The sequence below is a fragment of the Diprion similis genome, chromosome 8, assembly GCF_021155765.1.
Source record: "Diprion similis isolate iyDipSimi1 chromosome 8, iyDipSimi1.1, whole genome shotgun sequence".
NCBI lineage: Eukaryota > Metazoa > Arthropoda > Insecta > Hymenoptera > Diprionidae > Diprion > Diprion similis.
In genome coordinates, this window is record NC_060112.1 from 5,635,295 (window position 1) to 5,657,290 (window position 21,996).

General features: G+C 38.4%; 4 protein-coding genes across 7 annotated transcripts; 3 read left to right on the forward strand and 1 right to left on the reverse strand.

Moving 5' to 3' along the window:
* The first annotated feature begins 863 nt into the window (after window positions 1–863).
* LOC124409403 (autophagy-related protein 101) lies at window positions 864–14,802 on the forward strand. Of its 2 annotated transcripts, XR_006929513.1 has the most exons (3): window positions 864–1,299; window positions 1,528–2,863; window positions 14,791–14,802. XR_006929513.1 is itself a non-coding variant. In XM_046886995.1 (2 exons), exon 2 carries the CDS (start codon window positions 1,541–1,543, stop codon window positions 2,195–2,197), a length of 657 nt encoding a protein of 218 aa, XP_046742951.1. In that variant the 5' UTR covers window positions 864–1,299; window positions 1,528–1,540; the 3' UTR covers window positions 2,198–3,636. The 2 variants fall into 2 exon arrangements, 1 of the variants encoding a protein (XP_046742951.1); XM_046886995.1 differs by lacking the exon at window positions 14,791–14,802 and having other exon boundaries at window positions 1,528–3,636.
* LOC124409402 (60S ribosomal protein L5) lies at window positions 4,688–7,401 on the forward strand. The gene is made up of 6 exons (XM_046886994.1): window positions 4,688–4,817; window positions 5,260–5,445; window positions 5,687–5,821; window positions 6,045–6,247; window positions 6,629–6,806; window positions 7,072–7,401. Exons 1-6 carry the CDS (start codon window positions 4,815–4,817, stop codon window positions 7,258–7,260), a joined length of 894 nt encoding a protein of 297 aa, XP_046742950.1. The 5' UTR covers window positions 4,688–4,814; the 3' UTR covers window positions 7,261–7,401.
* On the reverse strand, window positions 8,105–12,302 carry LOC124409400 (mitochondrial-processing peptidase subunit alpha). Of its 2 annotated transcripts, none has more exons than XM_046886989.1 (11): window positions 12,136–12,302; window positions 11,712–11,971; window positions 11,560–11,639; window positions 11,291–11,476; window positions 11,094–11,186; window positions 10,652–10,824; window positions 10,445–10,559; window positions 10,164–10,372; window positions 9,905–10,070; window positions 9,690–9,822; window positions 8,105–9,609 (listed from the first exon to the last, which is right to left on the reverse strand). In XM_046886989.1, the coding sequence occupies exons 1-11, from the start codon at window positions 12,183–12,185 to the stop codon at window positions 9,431–9,433; spliced, it is 1,644 nt and encodes a 547-aa protein (XP_046742945.1). In that variant the 5' UTR covers window positions 12,186–12,302; the 3' UTR covers window positions 8,105–9,430. The 2 variants fall into 2 exon arrangements, with proteins under 2 accessions (XP_046742945.1, XP_046742946.1); XM_046886990.1 differs by having other exon boundaries at window positions 11,712–11,962; window positions 12,136–12,301.
* On the forward strand, window positions 12,453–21,798 carry LOC124409398 (mediator of RNA polymerase II transcription subunit 14). 2 transcript variants are annotated; one of them, XM_046886986.1, is made up of 25 exons: window positions 12,453–12,541; window positions 12,842–13,056; window positions 13,463–13,595; window positions 13,877–14,050; window positions 14,139–14,264; window positions 14,348–14,527; window positions 14,625–14,818; window positions 14,908–15,025; window positions 15,101–15,242; window positions 15,315–15,519; window positions 15,592–15,751; window positions 15,834–16,041; window positions 16,290–16,495; window positions 17,164–17,410; window positions 17,533–17,676; window positions 17,753–17,896; window positions 17,985–18,157; window positions 18,272–18,466; window positions 18,548–18,802; window positions 18,885–19,128; window positions 19,297–19,667; window positions 19,811–19,969; window positions 20,040–20,309; window positions 20,400–20,663; window positions 21,102–21,798. In XM_046886986.1, exons 2-25 carry the CDS (start codon window positions 12,908–12,910, stop codon window positions 21,264–21,266), a joined length of 4,626 nt encoding a protein of 1,541 aa, XP_046742942.1. In that variant the 5' UTR covers window positions 12,453–12,541; window positions 12,842–12,907; the 3' UTR covers window positions 21,267–21,798. The 2 variants fall into 2 exon arrangements, with proteins under 2 accessions (XP_046742942.1, XP_046742943.1); XM_046886987.1 differs by having other exon boundaries at window positions 16,323–16,495.
* The last annotated feature ends 198 nt before the right edge of the window (window positions 21,799–21,996 follow it).

Sequence of the window (21,996 nt, forward strand, 5' to 3'; positions counted from 1 at the left end):
ATTTCTAGGGTTATCGATCGTGTCAGAATCAATCTTAAGTTTCTGTACACTTTACGTCAGTTCGAATTTTGATGTCAACAGTTGAAATTGGATGACGAGAATCGCTGATAACGAGAAAGAGTACAATAATCGATTGGTAGCACTGATAATCGTCCTCTTCACGCTTAATTCAGGGGTGTCACGATTGACCTGTGATTTTTTCATCTTGTTTCTACTCGTTTCACAGGTTTCGTTGACTGAAGATGATCCACGGATAATCAGTCAACGCAGGTCTAGAGCGAGGCCAATGAGATCAGCAAATGGTTTTCGTACGATTAAGAATAGAGTAATGACTAATAACAAGAGACTTAATAAAGAACTAAAAGGACACCAAAAGTATAGAGTACAAGAAGCGTGTTCCGATTATCTGCTCCAAAAGGAGTAAATATAGAATGTGATGTATTGTCAATTGTATCTGCATCATCATCAATCATCAATCATCATCGTCGTCATCAATGACTAAAAGACTGAACACTAACAAATGGTGTAAAAAGTTCACAGCCACGACGTAACGATCATGTGATTAGTAAATAACTATCTCGATTTATCTTTCCTCTGCTATTGTTTTTACACTAACATACATAGATATTGTCATGAGTGGTTGTCGATCGTGTCACCCTCAGCAAAACGAAAATAGCGCGGATGAGTGCGCGTCACCTCCGTCTGTGCGTTGAAAGCATAGTCGAAAGACGGGATTGTTTACAGCTGCTGCTTCATTTCCCCCTCTTTCAACAATCTCACCGTCGACCTCTTCCGCCTTCACCGCCTCCGCCACGAACATCGTGTTCAGTCCAGTCCGTCCAGTCCCAATTCAGCTGTTCAGTCTTGTTATTGGAACGTTGCGGTGTTCAAGCATCGAGTTACCGTTCCGTGCAACAAAATTTCTATACGTACGGCTTCGCGGTGGGCTATGGCTGCGTCTTGAAGAAAATTCCCACAATGTAAATGCCACGCATAATGGACGATAGTGGTCGCTGCGCTTTCAATAACAAAAATCGTGGCCCAATGACACGCGGGTGTTATTTTTTACGTCTATGAATACAATTGTAAATAACACCAGCCGCCTGATACCCTACATATTGATGAGACACACACGCATACATACGTAACCCGCGTTGTACGTGTGATGCGAGAAAAAGCAACTGGGCGCTATTGATAACCAAGGTTCAACTTTCCATCGATGGACAATCAGGCCGCCGCAACGTGGTCGAATGGGTCAACGCCGACGGAAGCCACGAATTAACCTAACGAACCGGAGAGGTAAACAATCACGCTAATCTCGAACCCGCGATCATCATTAATTCGATTATCACGCCATTTTTAACCTCAATTTCGATAACTTTATACCACTCATATCTAACCAAAGTTTAATTTGTACGGACATAAACAATAAAACAGCTTTCTTCATCACTCGTAAAACTAAAGTCTTATTTGTATTTGTATACATTGTAGCATGTATACACGATAACTACTTCCTTCGCTTCGCAGGATTCTGTCGATCATGAACGCGAGGACGCAACTTTTTGAGCTCAGCATGGAGGGGCGTCAGGTGGACGAAGCAGTGGCTGGAATATTCCATAGTGTCCTGTTCCACAGGAGTTTAGGAAAATTCAAATACAAACAAGAAGGAAGCTACTCGGTTGGGACGGTTGGTTATCAGGACGTCGATTGTGATTTTATAGACTTTACGTACGTCTGTTGTTCGTCAGTGCTTCTTGACCAAACTTTGAAACGAGAAATATCCGGCTTCTCAGAGGCACTCAGGTCTAACGACGGACCTGGGTCGGGACAGATATCTCTAGAATTTTTTCAGAAGAAAAAAAATCGCTGGCCGTTTCAGCCCGAGTGTATACCCTGGGAGGTATGGACAGTCAGACTGGAGCTGATAAAGCTAGTCACCGAACACGAGAGGCAAATATGTAGGGAGAAAGTTGGCGACCTACTTACGGACAAAATATTGTACATAACCGAAGTTATGAATCGACATGATTACCTACCAAAAACGCCTAATCAGGCTGAGCTAGACCTCATATTCGACACCTCATATCCGGACATCCAACCATACTTATTTAAGTTATCGTTCACCACATCTGGACCTTCTAGTACGACAATGGGTAACACTATGAAAAAATTAATCAAAGAGACATTGTCCATATAATAATAGTTCACGATCTTATGCAACATTTTTTCTATTCGACTTTGGCAGTGGATTGGGGAATCAAATTCATAGATATAAAACTGGTGTGATTGTTACGCCTCGGTCTCCGGCAAAACAATCGTTGAATGGCCAAACCGAGCAGACGAACTGTATGAAATTGAGGTTTAAGCTCTTTATTCTAAGTACGTATTGATGAACTCTAGTTATGGTTAATATTGGAAATAAATTTAGGTTGTTTCTTTTGTGTTCTTTTTTTCACTAATATTAAGATTAAATGAGAAAATGTGGCAGGTGGCATAATGCAGCTGATCGTGATACAGCTTGTACCTACGTATAACTTGGTGTTTTATCAAACAGTACGAGAAGAATTGTAATGGAAAGGTCAATTTATAATTTATGTAATATAACGTAAAATTATTATTACTATATCGTCTAGTAGATAATATTAATGATATATTAAAATTACAAATGAGATTTTGAATAAGCACTTTTAAGTTTAGTGGGAATGTCATTTTTTACGTCATTTTTCCGTTTGCGATTTTCATCGAAAAAAGAAAATCTCCCCGGCCTCTGCTCTCTTTTTTTTTTTTAATTTAACAGTCATTTTCAAAGATTGTTATAACAGTTTGCGAGACCAGCTAAGCAGGGAGATTTTTTTTAAACAACGTGACTACTGCTTGTGGAATTATTATTATTTATAAATATAGTAGATTATAAAGAAACATAACAAATTAAACTTTAAGTCAAATGTCTCAACCCTATGTCGAAAGAAAAGAAGATGCACTAATGTTCTCGCAGTTGATATTGCTATTATATTAATTTAATTTCCTTGTCTGTGAATCAATCGTGCGTGCAATATATTAACACTGTGTACGACCGGAAAACTATTATTATAGACAAGCGAAGATATATTATTTATTTCGTGTTGTCTCCTTTATGGCCTGCTCTTGTTGCTCGAAAAAGCCTGGTGATAGGCTTAAACACTTTTATTAATGTAGCTACTCAATACTATATTGATAACAGAATAGATGCTAGCATATAATAGTAACTGATTTAGGTAATATACAAATTTTTTTCGCCAATAGTGATCCATTCGTAATTTAAACGGCCCTCGCAACCTGTATATGTGTAAAAGTATTCTGTTTTTCATTTTCAACTTTGTTCCTTCTCAACTTTGGGAGGAAACAATTAAGACCGTAAAATTTACACTTGACAATGATTTTAAAACTTGTTAAATAACAGCAGTTTTAATGTGAGAGAAAACTAGGCTCGTTTTTAGGCTGTCTCTCTTCTCTTTCTCGTTTCTTTAATTTACAACGGGTACATGTGAGAATATGTTTGAAAAGAAGAAAGGAAAAACATGTATCCGCCTTGTAAAAGATATCATTTGGAATATGAAGAAAAACTAACGAAATAAATTGAGGACAGATTATTCTTAACAAAAGCTTATACTTTCTTTTGTACTCGTATATTTCCCTCCATCCCACGTCATCTTCAATTTTCGAATTTTGACAATCCGAACTTCTCTTCTACCTCTTGAGAGTCAGATCTTCAAAGTCCGGAAAACCCAATTATACATGCACAGAATCTATTCAGAATCACAACATTTAGAATATGAAGGCTATGCATGTAAAGCCTACAAAGAAGTAATGCACTTTTCAATCCTTACATTCCTGTCCAGTTTTTCCACATTATTTTATATTTTCCTGCTCCCAATAGTTCGTTGTCATCTGTCTGTGAGTATAAAATCTCTGATATTAATATAAGCTATTGTATTTTGTAAGATATAAGAAAAAAAAAGCGAAGTTTTTAAATTTGAAAATATAAATGTCAGAAACTGATTCCATCCAGAATGATTGATTGCTGCTTCTGTTCAACCTATAAGCAACTTGTTATTTTACACGCCTTTTATTAGCCAATTTACGATGTAACGATCATACATTGTATACATCAGCGGTTTTATTGTAAATTAGCAAACAGTAAGAGTTCTATTATTCTAATAATGACATCATCCGTATTTCAAGGGTCGCAAATAGAATTATAAATAAAATCAGCTTGTCTAACATGGCCTTGTTCAATTGGCAAAAAAAACGTGACCCTGACAATCCATGTCGATAGATTTTATCGTAGTATTTATTGCCATATGTATAGGAACGTGATAGACAACTGTGAAATATATAGACTTTTCTTTTTTGATTGCAAACCAATATAATCCGGCAATTCAAGCGCGACCTAAATCTTCAATTTCGTTCACTAATGACGAGGAGTTTCGGCAGTTATCTCGAATTTTTGATAAAATGTGGTGAAAAGGAAAATTTGCTCTGTAATTTCACTGCACGAGCCATTTTGCAATACACAATTTTGTTCATGGACTTATTTCCTTTTTTGTTCCATGAATTTGCCGATTGACAGAATTTGAACCCGTAAACTTTCGGTCGTGCCGTTAGGTAGGGCAAGTGTTGCCGCCGGAGTTCACCGGAAGCTGTCGAGTATCGAAGTAATCGCATACCAGCCATGCGCGATGTGGACGCCAGAACGCATCTCTTTTCTACGTGGGCCGTGCACGTCACGGTCGTTGCGGAACACCGTCGGTGCGTCTTCGTGATCGTGAATCAAAATGGTGAGTCATAAAACTGTACAATATTATGAAAAATAGTAAATCGAAAATATATCCCAACGTAATAAACGTATATAAACCTGATTGCTGTTAGGATGCATAAAATATTATCGGATGCAATCCAGCACCGAACACACCAACGTGCTTTGCGACAATGGCGGCATCGAACGTTTGCAGACGGCTACCCTTGCCGAATTCATATTGACATATTGTTGATCGTTTCAGCATTTCTGGCCATGCTAATACCAGTCCAATATACCATATAATTTCCGACCTTTCGTTTCATGGCAAAAAAACTTTAATTCCCGAAGTAATAAAAATCCGTGTTGGTTAGGTGAGGGCGACGTCTGTTCGCTCCCAAATGCTTCTCAGAGTTTTATTGGATTTTATTTCATTCTACATTGTGCGAATTTTAAGATTATCGTTTCGTTAATATTCTTTTCAGGGGTTCGTTAAGGTGGTCAAGAACAAGCAATACTTCAAGCGGTATCAAGTTAAGTTCAAGAGGCGTCGCGAGGGTAAGACCGATTACTATGCTCGTAAACGGCTTACCGTTCAGGACAAGAACAAATACAACACCCCCAAGTATAGGCTGATTGTCCGCCTTTCGAACAAAGACATCACTTGTCAAGTAAGCATTGCATCAGTTTAACACTGTATTTACCGCTCTAAATATTACATTTAAACCAAGCAGAATTGAACTTTGCCTCTATTTCTATTTACATGATGAACCACTCAGCTCGCTATGATACAGAACTGAAGAAAACACAATTGTTCCCTAATTATCAATGGTCTGACTCAGTCATTGAGATCGATCATGAATTGCACACAATTACCGTACCATATTAACACTTATTTTTCATACATTCCAGGTAGCTTACTCTCGCATTGAAGGAGACAAAATTGTCTGTGCAGCTTATAGTCATGAGCTTCCCAAGTACGGAGTCAAGGTTGGTTTGACCAACTATGCATCTGCGTACTGCACAGGACTTCTTCTAGCTAGAAGGGTAAGCAATGTTATCTATACCCAATTACTTCCAAACTCTAGATATTCTAATATTGGGCTGATATACTCACCAAATGATGATCCACTCAGCTCGCTTTGATACATAACTGAAGAAAAATCAATTGTTCCCTAAAACTATATTATCTGAATGGTGTATTGTAAACCAAACAATGCTGTTCATGGTCCTACGAAATGTATTGAATAATCCATTGCTGTTGTTATAGCTTCTGAAAAAGTTGGGCCTGGATAACCTGTATGCCGGTACAACTGACGTTAATGGTGACGAATACAACGTTGAGGAATTAGATGATGGTCCAGGTGCTTTCCGGTGCTACTTGGATACAGGGCTCATGCGCACGACAACTGGCGCTCGAGTTTTTGGAGCTATGAAAGGGGCTGTAGATGGAGGCCTGAATATCCCCCACAGGTACAAACCATGTATTGTATTATGAACTTTGAAACCTGTAAACTTGATAGTAATGCTGTTTTAATATAATTGAGAGTTTGCAAAAGAGGGATAAGCTATATAATATCAAAGTTTAGTTTGCATATATTGTTATTGCATAATTTTATATTATACAGAGTACAACCAATCTTGAAATTACTTTCTAGTGATGATTTCTTGACACATGCGCGTCATCTGAACCACCACAAAGCGTAAGCCTTTTAACGTGTTTTACGTTGATTGGACGAAACTTTGTACCGGTATCAAAAGATTATAAAGTGTCTCTGATTCTCTGAAAATTTATAGCTGAGTTCTCCCAGCGTTTTCAATATGTGTTGATACAGTATTTCATGCTGTTCACAGCACAAAACGGTTCCCTGGATACGATAATGAAGCCAAATCCTTCAACGCTGATGTCCACCGGCAGCATATATTCGCTCAACACGTAGCAAACTACATGCGCACGCTAGAGGGTGAGGACGAGGAAGCTTTTAATCGCCAATTCTCCCAGTACATCAAAAACGGCATTACTGCCGACAGTGTAAGTTCTTAATTTGATAATAATTGAATGTTTCATTTTTCATGCCATCTTACCTTACGGAACTACGTCCAACTTGAATTACCGCTTGAAGCTTATTAAATTTCTGTGGTGTCGCAGTTGGACAACAGCAATTCGCTGGTTAATTATTTGAATGCGTTCAGTTTGAACCATTTATCAAGTAACCTTTGTAACAGGATCACTACCGTCGTGAATCCGCGCATTGTTGTGTATGATCGCGTTGAATAATTTCGTTTTCTCCCAACAGATCGAAACCATCTACAAAAAGGCCCACGAAGCTATCAGAGCCAACCCTGTGCACACGGTAGTGAAGAAGGACAAACAACCAGTTAAGAAACGCTGGAACCGCTTGCGTCTCACGCGTTCGGAACGGAAGAACCGTATCGCCCAGAAAAAGGCTTCTTTCCTTAAGAAATTGGAAGAAACTGAAGCTTAACTTCGTTCTGTTACTCGGCGCCGACTCGCTGTTCCTTTCAATCTTCATTCAAGCAGACTTCTGTAAACTCAAGTTCTCAGAATGTAATTTATGTCTGTCACTGGCGATGATTCGGCAATGTAATAAACGGATTGGATTCAACCTCAATATCTTTCCTTTACTGTATTGTATTATAAGTTAGGTGGTATTTTATTTAGGTAAATATTTTTTATTGTAATATACCTTTCGATTGATAATTGTTTTTGGTCAACGTGTGTAGTCACTGGTAGACGCCACTAATGACATTAAAAATAATCAAATTGGACCTTGCATCATATTTATTCTCAATCATGTTTAGGTATTTTTAAGATTAAATTATACTTACTCTGAATCCTCAGTGAATGCATTTTGTCCGTAAATCCTTCGAACAAAAAAATATCCTGTAGTTTGCTCAGATCTTGTTTTTTCACATGCCTGTCAGTGAAAGTCAAATTCCGAACCTTTGAGTTGACATAATGTCGACGTATAACAGAAAAGGTTTGGCACACAGTCGCAAAGTTATCACCAGTTCTATAGGTTCCTCAAGACCAGGGTACAGTCTCGATCCGATTCTTCAATCTTCGGCCAAAGAAACCGTACGTCGATTAAACACGTAAAAATTGATGCAACGTCATAACATAGTAATTATAAGTATAGTATTAAATAAAATATGCCTAGAGGCGATGGGCGAACGAAAATGTAGTCACTGGTCATGCGTCTTCGATGCTGATGATTCGCGAAAATCCTGAATATAATAGTCTCCGAACGAAAAATGAATATTCAAAAAATTGGCACGACATTAGGGACGTCAAACAGATTCCCACGGTTTTTGGTAATCAAATTTTACTTACACATATTTGCTGACATTAGGATGTGATTACTATAATACAAGTTAAACAATCCTCTAGTCGGTATTTCTAAGCCATCAGCCGCTATTGACAGACTTGTCAAAAAGAGAGAAACTGATCATAAGAAGGCGGTGAAGAATATGAATGAAGAATTAGCAAAAAGCTACGCCGCTTGCGAAGGGGAATTGAAGAATCGTAGCATCAGCATAAAAATTGAGATCAATGGGATCCACGAGAAAATCAACGAGGCAAGAGATAAGCTGCGACAGATAAACGTAATTCTTGAATTTTTTTTTTTTATTAGCGTTATTTTTTAATTTGAAATTCCAATATCTGTATCCAATTAGCCTTCAGATTTGCGCTTGGATGATTTCGATTTGGCCTGGGAGAAAATTAGCGCACTTACAAACGATGAAAAGCAACTCGTTAGTCACTTTTATGACAATCTCCTAAATATTGAAAAGAAGCGGCAGGAATATGTTAAGCCGATACTGCAGAAGTATTATAAAATTTTTCACAAGATATCCCACTTCATGCCCTACGAAATACAAGTATACTTGGAAAATGAAATACTGGTATAAATTATTACGGATACGATATCCTGAACGATTTATCTTACCGTTACGATTGCGATACATTGTAACATCGAAGAATTTTTTATTTTAGAATTACAACCAGGCCATTTTGGGAAATCACAGAATATACGCGGATTTGAGATTACAAATGTGCTTGCTGGCGGATACTACGAGACTCAGATTCAAATACTTACTGGAAGAATTGAAATTGGATAACCGTGAAACAATTCGAAAAAATGATAGTTAAGAAAGCCCTTCATGTTTTGTACTAAGCATTTCCCTAACGTGCATTGAATTCTGCGTTTTATTTGAGTACGCCTGGTTTTTTTTTTTTTTTTTTTCTCTTTAACTCACATCGCAGTACCAATGAACTTGAAAAATTATTTTATTCCATCAAATACGCAAGTTCGGCCGATGACTTGAAACTAAAACAATTTCATCAACATCTTCCGAATGGATGATAATGAAATCGGAGTAATTCTTAAGCGAGAGTTTTGAAACTGACTTAGAAGAATTTACAAGATGTTATCAGAATTAACTAAAAACGACAATTGTTGTATAATAATGTACAGGTAGTTTTTTTTTTAAACTATAAGTATACTAAAACAGTAATTTTATCGCTGTTTTTTCAATATCGGAAACAGGCGCAAGTTGCTTAGTTTTATAGTTCCTTAACTTCGTCTCTTCGTTTAATGGCGAAATAGTTGAAAATTCTTATTCATGAAGTTCTTAATGAAAAAGAGATAACCGGTTTTGGGAACCAGGTAAACGTCCACTACTGTGTAGTAAACCAGCTTGAATATCGGAGATAGATGGAACATTGCTTACTTCGCCACGTGCCACAACACTAGGTGGTGACCTCAGCAATCGACGTGCAACTCTCTTTATGTCTTCTCGACTGATTTTTTCTAGAAAAACAGAAAGGCCAAGTTTTATTAAAATTTGCAGCGTTTCGTCTCGGCGAATACGAGAAAAGAAAACCACTTACCAATTGCTTGAATGAAATACTCTGGTCGTTTTCTAAATCCTGTGGCTAAGACTTGTCGACCGATGTCTTCAAAAACAACGGGACGTTGCTCCAAGTTCATTAGCAGCATAGACTGAAGCTGTTTTTTGGCTCTCTGCAAAAAGAAAAGATCTCTGAATCAATCTGGGCCAGTTTCTGTCTGTCGAAAATTATCTCAGTTTTTAGAATTGTCGTACAGATAGTTCACTTTCGCTAATCGGTCCAGCCATGGCCACAAATTCGCGCACTACCACTTCGATCATTTCCTTGACATGCGTTGGCGTTGAAGACGCATGTATGCAAAACAATCCTGTGTCGGAATAAGCATGATTGTATGCTGTTGCACTATAGAGCCAATGGTACCTGGAACAAGTGATATAGTATTAGTAATATAATCAATCAATTCCAAATTGAGTGATCGTCAAGCTTTTTTTAGTTGAAACAGAACAAAGAAACCTGTTAAGAACGTTGGTGTACAATCTGGTGTACATTCCTTTTCCGGGACCACCAGCACTGAAACTTCCACCGCCTCCCATCATCATGTTCAAAACACACATTGCTATGAAATCCGGATCTTGATGAGAGCAGCCTTCTAGAGCAACAACGATATGAGATAATTCCGGTAAACCACTGGGACCTGCATAGACGGGAACACTGCATTCTTCCTGTTTTAAAATAGGAACAAAACATTAGCAAAACATCTGGTCACATTACGCGCTGATAATTCCATGTATTACCAGAATAAGTCCACCCGTGTATTGCGCAATGGATTTGTCCACGAAGTTTGAATTCGTCTCGGGTAAAACTAAATTGGTATCTTGCTCCCAGATGGGCTTCTCCGTGACAAAGAATCTGCAAGTTTAGCAATTAGTATCTTTCATTAGGAGTGGAAAAAAATGGGGATTTCTCGTCTCAGGTTTTGATCAATAAAACCAGGTAGTTACTCTTCAACTGCGTCAACTAGAGCTCGGTGTTCGATTCCAACACCAGCGACGACCATTCTACTTGGTGTGTAATGATTCTTTAAATACGTGAATAGAATATTTCGGTCAATTTTATCTATGTTCCTCTCTGGGCAGATCTTTGGTAATCCAAGAGTATTGTCTCTATACGCCGCCTGGTAACAAACGTGATTAGTTAAAAAACAGTACTGCGATAATTTATCGAACCCAAGGCTGGCAGTGCCTTTCAGATTTGAAAGTTCTGTAAAAAATAGTTTCACGACTTCAAGAAAAGCGTTGAATATAACGATACAAGATGAGTGTTACAATCTTGTTGTTTTTTACTCAGATTTTATCACTTTAGTTTAAGTAATGTAATCAACCACACAATCACATTAAAAAAATTACCTACTGCCAGCCCTGAAAAGCAGTTCAGAGCACTTACAGCATGGATCAAATCCATCAGGAGTGGTTCTTGCTCCGGCCTATTAGAGAGCGATTCCAGTTCAAACTGGACTGTCTGTCTGGCTAAGCTTAACTGCAGTAAAAGATGGAATTTGTGTTTTATGTTCCATTTACAATGTGTTTGTAAAAGAATACGTCAAGTAGGAATCAATTTAGGTTAAAAATGTTGCTAATTACCTCTTCATTTGTGATTTGTGGCCTGAGGACAATCTCCCCAAGAATCTGTGTGACTGTTCGAAGACCATTTCGTTCAGCGGAAGCTGCATACACAAAGGTGTCTCTCGACGCTTGGCAGTCGCAAATACCTCCGTGTTTTTCTAATTTCAGCATTATCTTGTCCTTGCTATTAAATGTTGTGGTTGACTGAAACGTGCAGATTATTAAATAAACTGTGCTCTGTAAAATGGGAAGACGTTTTTCACACGGTACTTGATTCTTTGGCTTACATTGAATGCTAATTTTTCCAAGAAGTGAGAAATTCCACTGGGGTAGGCAACCTCATATCTTGGCCCTGAATCTATGAGAACTGAAAACAGGTTGTATTCTTATTTAGGGCAAACTTCATATCGGGAAAAAAATTTCATCTTAGCCAGTATACCTCCAACTGTACAAAATTGACCAAAACGATTTTCTGATGCAACTTGCAGGCCGTTTTGTAGCACGGTGATCTGCGTCACTTGATGCTCCTCTTTAGATGTTGAGTATATAGGCGTGGGAAGATCAGGTACTGGGTCAGTCAGGGGTGGAAATGGGGTGACAACGGCAGTAGACGGAACGTTGACCGTTGATTTCAAATCTGAGAAGGACTTGCATCTTTGCCAGAAATTCAGATTTTTCACATGGACAGAACTGTAACAACTCGAAATTGTTTAATTCTAAGAATAATTTTGAGATTTCCAACATGACATATTCTAACTGTTTGTAAAAATAAATGTGCGACCAATATATTTTCAGTTATGAATTTCGAGGTTATTGTTATGATTATCACACATCTACCTCTTAAAAAGTTTTTGATGAATTACCTATTTTTAATGACTGTCGTCATTTGGGTTGGTGGTATTCTTGTCATCATTTTCTTTGCTATATATGCGATACAATTTCATCAATATTTATTCATTTCGTTTCAAGTACTACTAAATTCTTTTCGATTTGGGACTATACAGCGAAGATTCCGTCCATGCGAGTCGTCAGCTACTAACCGACAATTACAACATATATAGTTCTGAATATTGCAAGAAGCAGCGTTACTTGAATATTACTCCTATTACTCCTAGTGAGAATATCCTGATATTGCCATCTCTTGCTTTACCAACAAACTATATTCGTGTTTCATTGATCAAGATCACTTGCCGCGAAAATGGCGACGTATGTAAACGTCAGTCAGTTCGGTTGTCTCGTGATTCTAAAATAGTAATAAACAGCACACAGGTAAGTTCCGAGTTTACACAATTGACGAAGAAATTTATCGAATCAATTTCAACCACGTTTTACCTATTCATTAAATATTCCGCTCACTAAAATTATACGATTATTTTTTTCCCTCTTGCTATTGCAACACGATTGTTTAGTCTTGTTTCTCGTTATAATTGTCAGCCGAAAGCGTAAATGTTCTTTGATCTTGAATCTAAACTGGCCGAGAAATATGGAAATTAATTTGACTGACAAGACGCATCGCACACGTGGTTAATGAATCTTGTTTTTGTTAATGTAACCTAACCTCTTGCACAGGTTTGTAGATCGCTTCAAAGCTCTTGGCGAAATTTTTTACTCGCTAGAGGCTAAACACCTGCAGAAATGGCGCCAGTTCCTTTGGAAGGGCACCAGACTCCGGTTGCGAATAATATACCGCAGGAAGGAAATCGCGGTGGATCAATTTCGCTTGGAATCCTTATCGACTTCATTATCCAAAGAACGTACCATGAGCTAACCGTTCTCGCTGAATTGTATGTACCGAAAACAGAACATTAACTATACATTGTTGTTTAGTAGAATTAATGATGTAATATAATAAACATTTATATCGAAGCTACTTAAAAACAAGATTACAAACACATGAACACAAAATATCGGCTAACATTTCTTATCCGGTTGAGAAAGACCTTGAAATGCCAATAGATTGTTTAGTTATTCGTTTATTTCTTCTTCAACGAGCAATGCCTTGGCCAAAATATAAAAAATTAATAATAAAATAAACAAATGAGCACGCTCAGCGAATATAACAATAAGTCAGAAAAGATGAAATATTCTACGTTTGACCAGATAAATGAATTTCATATCATATGAGTAATTAGCAATACAGAGAAACTTTTATACTCGGTTCCGACATTTTACAATGATTTGAAATTTCAGATTGCCGCGTAAAACTGACATGGAAAGGAAAATTGAGATCTATAACTTTTCGGCCAGAACTCGTCAGTTATTTGTTCGTTTGTTAGCTCTGGTGAAATGGGCAAATAGCGCTTCCAAAGTAGATAAGTCGGCAGTAAGTGGAAACATTAATTTGATTCATTATTCCATAATCTAATTATATTTTAAATTTCCTCATATGTTAGTAATAAATTTAATGAAACATGTAAATTGCTATTTGATTAAACACTTCAATTGAAGACTAAAAATCAATAAGTAAAAATTCAAAATATAGAAATTATCATAGATATAGTTCCATAATACATTCATTAGTTTCATGAATATTAATACTGTTTAATAAGATTCAGGCAAATAACATGATGAGAATTTACTCATTACTCATTCATTTGTTCTCAGCATATAATGGCCTTTCTAGACAAACAATCCCTCCTCTTTGTTGACACTGCCGATATGCTAGCTAGAATGGCACGTGAAACTCTGGTCCATGCCAGATTACCAAATTTTCACATACCAGCAGCCGTTGAAGTTCTGACCACTGGAACATACAGTCGATTACCTGCTTGCATCAGAGTATGTATTGATGAAAAGAAATCTACACATTTATTACCGATCATTGATATCTAATAAACATGTAAAAGTGACACTAAATTATACCTAGGAAAGAATAGTACCTCCTGACCCAATTACACCATCGGAAAAAAGAAGCACATTACAGCGCTTGAACCAAGTGATACAGCATCGATTAGTAACTGGAAATTTACTACCACAAATGCGTAACTTGAAGGTAACTAAATCACTGAAACTAATCGCATTGACATCAATTTCAATGTTATTATATGTAGCTGCTGAATATTATTATCGTTGCAGATCGAGGCAGGCCGAGTAACGTTTTTAGTCGAACAAGAATTTTCCGTTTCATTAACCGTGATGGGAGATGGAGCGACAGTACCATGGCGGTTATTAGAATTGGAAATATTAGTTTCTGACAGGGAAACTGGAGATGGAAAAGCCTTGGTTCATCCCCTTCAAACCCGCTACGTTCATCAGGTACAAACTACGGGTCTCAAACATATGCAGGATTTTGTGAAAGCTGAACCTTGTTCCAAAAACAGCCTTGATAAAACCAGAGAATGACCATTTTCAGGTCGTACAATCGAGATTAGCTGAAGCCACAATGCCTTTATCCGAAGTTTATCACATTCTCCACCACTTTTGCCAATCTCTGCAACTGGAAGTACTGTATTCGCAAACACTGCGACTAATCCGTGACAGACTGGATGACCATATTCACGTCGACGAATACACACCAGGCAAATGCTTGTCTATATCTTATTGGAGGTAGGAGAACAAATTTCAGCAAAATTTTTTCCACTTCATTTACGCAAAATTTGTGCTTAACGTTGTTTTACATTGAATTTGAATCACAGGGAGCTAACCAGCAAAGACCCGAGGTCAGAATTAGGCTATCGTCTCACAGTTCAGGTTGATCAGCATGACCCTGCTAGGCCTTTAGCTGTAGTCCACGTTCCTTCTCTGGGGAGTAAAGTGAGTATTTTGAACTCGATGTAAACTGTAAATCAGTTAATTATGCATGCGAATTTTTTTTTCAATTTTTCACAGGAAAGTGAAATAGCAGACCGAGCAATAAGATCCGACTTGTTATCGATGGAATGTCTCCTAGTGCACACGATTTACGTTCGAACACGTAGCAGGCTTTCGGAATTGAAGCAAGAGTTTCAGTCCATGCTGAAGGATGTTGAATGTGAGTGTTACTGTCTCAATTATTTTTTAAAGAGTTTGCAAAGTGGTTATTTTAAAATTAAAAATTGTTTAGGCACACTTGCTGGATCTCCGGCCATCCTATCGGTGCCGATTCTACAGCCGTGTTTACGGGCGGAGTTGCTACTGGTAACAGTCGACACTCACACTGGAATGCTTCAGTGTCACGTACCTCAGTACGAAGCTCCGCTGGTTCCGGAACTCACAGCTGCGTTGAACGGTGATCACTCCAGGCTCCCGACACTGATATCAGAGCTCAGGTAAGAAATGGAAATTCCCGAGTGTTTCACCAGTCAGCTATTTTACATTCACTAATATGATTTGTGGCACAGGTACTGGATCACGCAAAGACGTTGTGAAAAAACTTTGCAACACCTGCCTGCAACGCCCCATGAGCGATTGCCTCTACTTCATCACCCTGATCATCCCATGTCTAAAATCAGCAGACATAGAATGTTCATTCAACTGCACAGGCATCCTAATGTAATATTGGTAAGTGCGAATGGGGATCAAATGTACCTGGAATTTGATAATCTGATTATATTGATCCGTTTTTCGTGTGTGATTGTTCCAGATAGTGGCATTTAAAGAAAAGGATACGACGCAGTGTGAAATTGACTGTTCGTTTTATCTTGCTGTTGTGAAACATAGTTCGATAGAAGACGATCCACACGACGATAGTATAGAAACAGAAATACCAAAAATGTATCTAAAACTTTTGACTCTCATTGAATTTGACACATTTGTCATAACTCATGGGCCATTCACAAGCGTCGACAGTGGTAAGAGAAATGTGGGAGAAATGGATTTTAAAAATATTAGTATAACTGCAAGGTGTTATTGGTGAATGAATATTCGGAGTAAATCTACTAACAATTAACGAAATTTGTCTTACAAGCTGTAAATGATGATGATAAAACGCTCATACACTTTATACTTACTAAAAATTAACATCTGGCACCACCAATTACGTGGTACTGGTGTTCGGTTATCAATTATTTTACGGGGAATTAACAGATGGATTTTTTAGGGAATAATGATCAAGATGGGGGGTGCATTACAGAAGTGGAGAAAGGAGGTGGCAAGCGTAGGAGCGGTGGACCTGGTGGCCGAACAGAAGCAGGCGGAACCAATCAAGCGAGACGGCCTAAACATCCGGCATACTTCATTCCCGAATTGGCACATGTTGTGGCTCTGTGCGATGAAAGGATTCCTTTTGTCACGCTTGCTCAGGAGGTTTGCCCTGTTTCTTTACTTGATTAGTGGGGTTCCAATCTAAGCACAGTGGAAAGATGGGAAATAATTGAAAAAATACGATTTGAAAGCTGAAAAATTTACACTTTAAAAGAAAAATTTATTCTTCTGCGTCCGGTTGAACGATGCATGCCTTGCGAAACTGTAACCCCCTTACAGGCAAACATAATATGTGAAACACAAAAAACAAAATTTTTTCAAATTGTCAATGCACTCTTCAAGCTTCTGTGAAACAAATTTTTCATTTGACCTTTTGTTTCAATGAATAGATGATAACAATCCGAGGAATCCCAAAAAACGTAAGCAAGCACAAAAAAATTTTTAACTAAACCAAATTTGAATTTATTAAAAATCGGTTTCACAGAAGTTTAAAGGATACATTGAAAATTCAATTTTGGTTTCGTGAACAATGTTTCGCAATTTGTGCTCCAGTCAAACGGATGTAGAGAAGTCAATTTTTGTAACATAAATATGTTTCTTTTCGATGCAAAGCGAAAATCTGTAGCGTTCAAGTTCTTTTCTTGCGATTAATTTATCGTTTCTTCTTCTAAACGCAATGAACATTTTCTACCGCGTTCAGATTTGCAGCCTCCTTAAAAGCCACAGTTCGGGCATTGGATAAACAACTAATTGATTTCGTTTTATCACAGTTCACTAAACGAGACATAGCTCATCAAGGTCTTCAAGTGGAGGCAAACGCGACTGCATTAGTACTCAAACTTGTACAACTGCCCGCTCCCTTGCCGAGTATAGCATCAAGCGTTGCATGGCAAGCACTGCTTAAGAGACTGCTGAGTGTTTCGATAAGAGTACAGGGTAAAGGAATGGCAAAAACATGGATGGCTGAATTTGTTTTCTACAGTAGTCCATTGAGCAGCAGTCATCCCAAAGAACAAGGTATTGCACAGCTGGTAGTCAGCCATTTGTATCATTTTTTTGCGATTTTAGGCTGCCCTGAGATGGCTTCAGATTACCAACGCCTCCAAAATTTGACACACCTTACTTGTATTACCTTTTAGGGCTTCGTCGACCCGTCTATTTTCAATACGAAATGGGAACAGCAGACGCAGTGTCTCGCACTGTCGATTCCTTGCTTAATGACTGGGCACAGATCGTCCATCTCTATTCCATTGTTCACGACCTGGCTGAATACTTCAAAATTGGTAATTTACAATGTTGAAAATTATTTTTTTGATTCATGGTTAATCTTTTTATTCTAAACTATGGTTCTTCTTTCAGAAAAATACAATGTGCGAAATATGGTCAGTATCAAATCGTACAGCTATAGTAAATTGGTCTTAGCTTATGGACCCACCAGAAGAGCTACAGTTACCGTGCAATGGAGTACAAACGACAAAGCATTCAAACTTGTGTTTGGAAAAAGTGAGTTCTCGATTAGATTATCTAATTGCAATTTACTCTATTCTGTGACAAGTGAAGGAATTACCTAATTTCAAATCCATTATTGCAGGTCCAACAAATAACACAACAAACGCGCATTCACTTATGAAGGAACAACTCGAAGCGCATTTAAACCGTTACAGAAATTTGGCTCAAATAGTTCATATATTGAGTGAAACTCTTCAACCATTGTCATCCATAAGTAAGCTACCAACGATTCCTCAACTAGGCGTTCATAATTCCGTAAGTATAATCGACAAATGGTTTGAACTAACGAACTTGCGTACTAAATCGTACTAAAATAAATTTTTAAATCGTTAAACTTACAGCGCTCGTAATTTTAAAAAATTATTCCAGAGACCCCAAGTTCCGGTACAAACATTCACCGTAATACCGCAATGTGTGACATTAGTCAGATTAGCTTACCAGGGAATGTATTGTCTGGAGTTACGCCTTAGAGGTAGCGGCTTGGTCAGTTTGAGAGATGGAGCTTACAGCCGATTTGATCGAAGCAATGTCGTCGAGGAGTTCACACCTACTCCAGGTTTGAAGGTACGATTCAATCGATTATGTTTTCCACCTTGTTTTGATTTAAAAAAACCTCTAGATATTTGCCATTTTCCACTTCCGCAGACTTTCCTGTCTAAGTACGTTGACGAGAGCGCTGTATTCCGGAGACGGTCTCAGTCCGAGGACGATAATCCACCGTCTCCAGTCACCATGGACAGTGAAGGTGGTAGCGGAGTGGGATTCTTGAGTCATCACAGGGGAGGGCCTCAGTCCCCTGCGCAGCAGAGAGACGGGCTAAGATTTCACCCTCCACTGACTCCGCCTTCGGGAAGCAATCCTCACACACCTGCTAGTCCTCATACGGCTAATATATCACAGGTAGGTGTTGAAATTAATTGCAGGTAGTGGTCAAATAATTTGAACGACGCACTCATGGTCATGAGCATTCTACTTTATACAGGCTGGACAGCATCAGAGTTTTGGAAGCAGTCCGGCAACTTCTTTTAATTTGGCTTCTCCGCCATCTCTTCCGCCCAACACTCCAAATATGCTACCGCATCCTTCTCCGGGAGGGCTCGTAGCCAACAGTCCATTGAATGCAATGCATGTTCCTAGTCCCGTTGGACTCATGCCAACTTCTTCGCCTGGACCCTGCAGTAATGTTCAAGTCGGCCATTCTCCGGCCAGTTCTTACATGCAAACGGGTAATGCGGCCTCGTTTTTATTAAATTAATTGAAGAAGAAATGAAGAATACACAAGATGGTGATTTTTTTAACTGAAAATCTGACCACTGCCAAAATATTAATTACGATTACAATGGATTTATTATCACAATTTAGTTGACGTAATAATATTTAATCCGCCATTGTAGGCCATATTGATGGAAGTCCGTTTCCCTCTTCACAAAGTATGGCGTCTCCTGCTGCATCAAATTGGCCAGGATCCCCAAGCGTTCCACGTCCCTCCCCTGCGAGACCGGGTCAAAGCCCAGGTCACGCCGCGCTTCATAGCCCTCAGGCATCGGACCATAAATCTGGAAGTCATATATCCAGGGTTTTACCGCAAAGGTCTTGGGCCGGTGCGGTTCCAACGCTTCTCACAAACGAGGCACTAGAACTTTTGTGCTGTCCATCGCCCCATCCGTCTGGCTTAATTGTGCCTGATCTTTCACCTTTAGAAAGATTTCTCGGCTGTGTTTATATGCGCAGGCAATTACAGCGGTTCATTCAGACTGAAGAGGGGGTAAGTCACTAATATCATGGAGTCATTTATTTTCAAGATTTGAATTAGCAGACAAATGGTCCAATACTGGAGACCATTCAGCAAATTTAAGTTTTCTTCTCAAAGTTAACGATACCAATTAACAAATATTTTCTCATTCATAGTTCACGGCAATAAATAGCACAGAACCGGGAGTCGTACACTTTAAGGTGGAAACTCTGCAGTGTAGAGTTGGATTAAATCCGCAGCATCTCCAGTCATTGCACATAAAAGTGCAGCCTTTACCCGATCAAAAGGATCAGTGGACGTTAGAAGAGTTACAGGTAATTACGAAATGAAAATGCCGGATATTATGCATTGAGCTGTATCATTATCAACCACATATCATTTCAGATTATTGAAAAATTCTTCGACACTAGAGCGGCTGCACCGCCGTATAAGCCCAACACCTTGTGTGGTTTTGGAAAAATGCTCAACGTCCCACTGAACGTCCTGAAGGACTTTGTCCAAATAACGAAACTTGAACTAGTCCCAGGCCTCGTGCAGCAGCAGCAACTCAAATGGTCGGTGCAGTGGTGCCTCCGAATCCCGCCTTCGGCTGAACGGATCGTTCCAACTGGGATGGCAGGAGTCCTTGTCTGCAGGAACAAAATCTTATTCTTCGTAAGTTCTCTATTCATCAATTAAACCAGTATTAAAAATGCGTTCAATCAGGAATGTGTAACATTATTCGGTTTTTTTTTTTTCAAACAGCTCCAGATCACGAGGATAGGCGTGCCTTATCAGGGTGAAACACCTTCCCTTGTTCTGCCATTGGTATACGACTTGACCAATAATCTGACACAACTCGCTGAGAAGAGGGATCCAGGTCCAGCTTCTGCCACGGCCGCAGCTTCCCTACAACTAAAAAGATTCGCTGAATATGGCGCAAATCCAACGGAATGTTCGCTGTTTCCGGCTGTTAGAGACCTTCTTGCTAATCTCACATTACCATCGGAGACTCCTGTTATGCCTCAGGTATTGAATTGAGTAATTGATGTTGAACACCTGCCGCGTTTTCTGAGATTCTTTGAGCATGAGGACACGTGACCGATTAAAAAGTATTTTCGCGAATCGAGATAATCTTTTATTAAAATTTCGGGTCGATTTCGGGTCAGCAATTACGTTTTGGTCAGATAGGGCTTTAATACATATCATACAAATTTTTCATTTGTTAATATGAGGTAACTCTGACTTTGAGATTATATTTTGCAAATTATTAGATTATCAATTTATATGATAATTTATCGATCCTAGATAACCAAAGCGCAATTCCCAAGATCGGAATGGTCATATTACAAAAAATTTCCAATTGAACAGATATTTTACGAAAAAAATTGGATGCATTCTCATAAAGCACTGTGGAAAAGAAAAGTGGATACCTTCGTTGAATATGCGTTTTACCTTTTGTTTTAGGTCGTGGCGTCGCCTGCTGCGGGTCAAATCACTCCTACTCAGCAAATACAGAGTCCTGCGATGCAGATGCATTCTCCAATGGCAGGAGGTCAAGGTCCTCCCCAAGGACCTTACGGAATTCAAGGCATGCCACCTGTCAGTATGATGGGTGGACCACCGCAATAGGATTTGCTGTATTCCCCTCCTATTTCACAGTGTTTATCAAATAATTATCCGACCTGGTTGAATTGACGTGTTTATGTCACTGGTCGATTCGTCTTCGTTGTTATTTTCGATACATACATCAAACACTAAGAGGTTACTACAGTGTGTAAGACATAAATTTTAGACATCAGGTCGCAATGTTCATGATTATTTTTATACTCAGTCAATTAATAACTGAATTGTAGAAAAGCAATTAAATGAGAAATTCTGATTCTTAGAGAGTAGGCAGTATGCGTATTAGCAGCATGTGGACCAAATTTTACTGTTGCTCAAAATTTACTCATGATTTTTGTATGGGAAGAAAAAACAGAGACGGGTGTACAGATAATTAATGAACATACGCAAGCTCATTGTGATTCTGACTCTGATACAAATACCGAAAGAATAGATGAAAATTCTTTGAAAAGTGGACATGTTTTATTGTGTTTGTATCAAATATAAGTAGGAAGTGTAATGATTTTGAATGTTATGATTTACGAGATATTTTCAAATGCAAAAAAAGTTTATAATTTTTCAATAATATCAAGATTTATTATTATTTTTATTTTTTTGTTAGAAAATAACGTAACGACAATTCGAACCATTGATTCGATTGTTTAAGTTAGCTTAAGTGTTCATTTTTGTCACATTGTCACAAAATCATTACACGTATCAAAATATTGTACATATTAAATACAAATATTTAAAATAC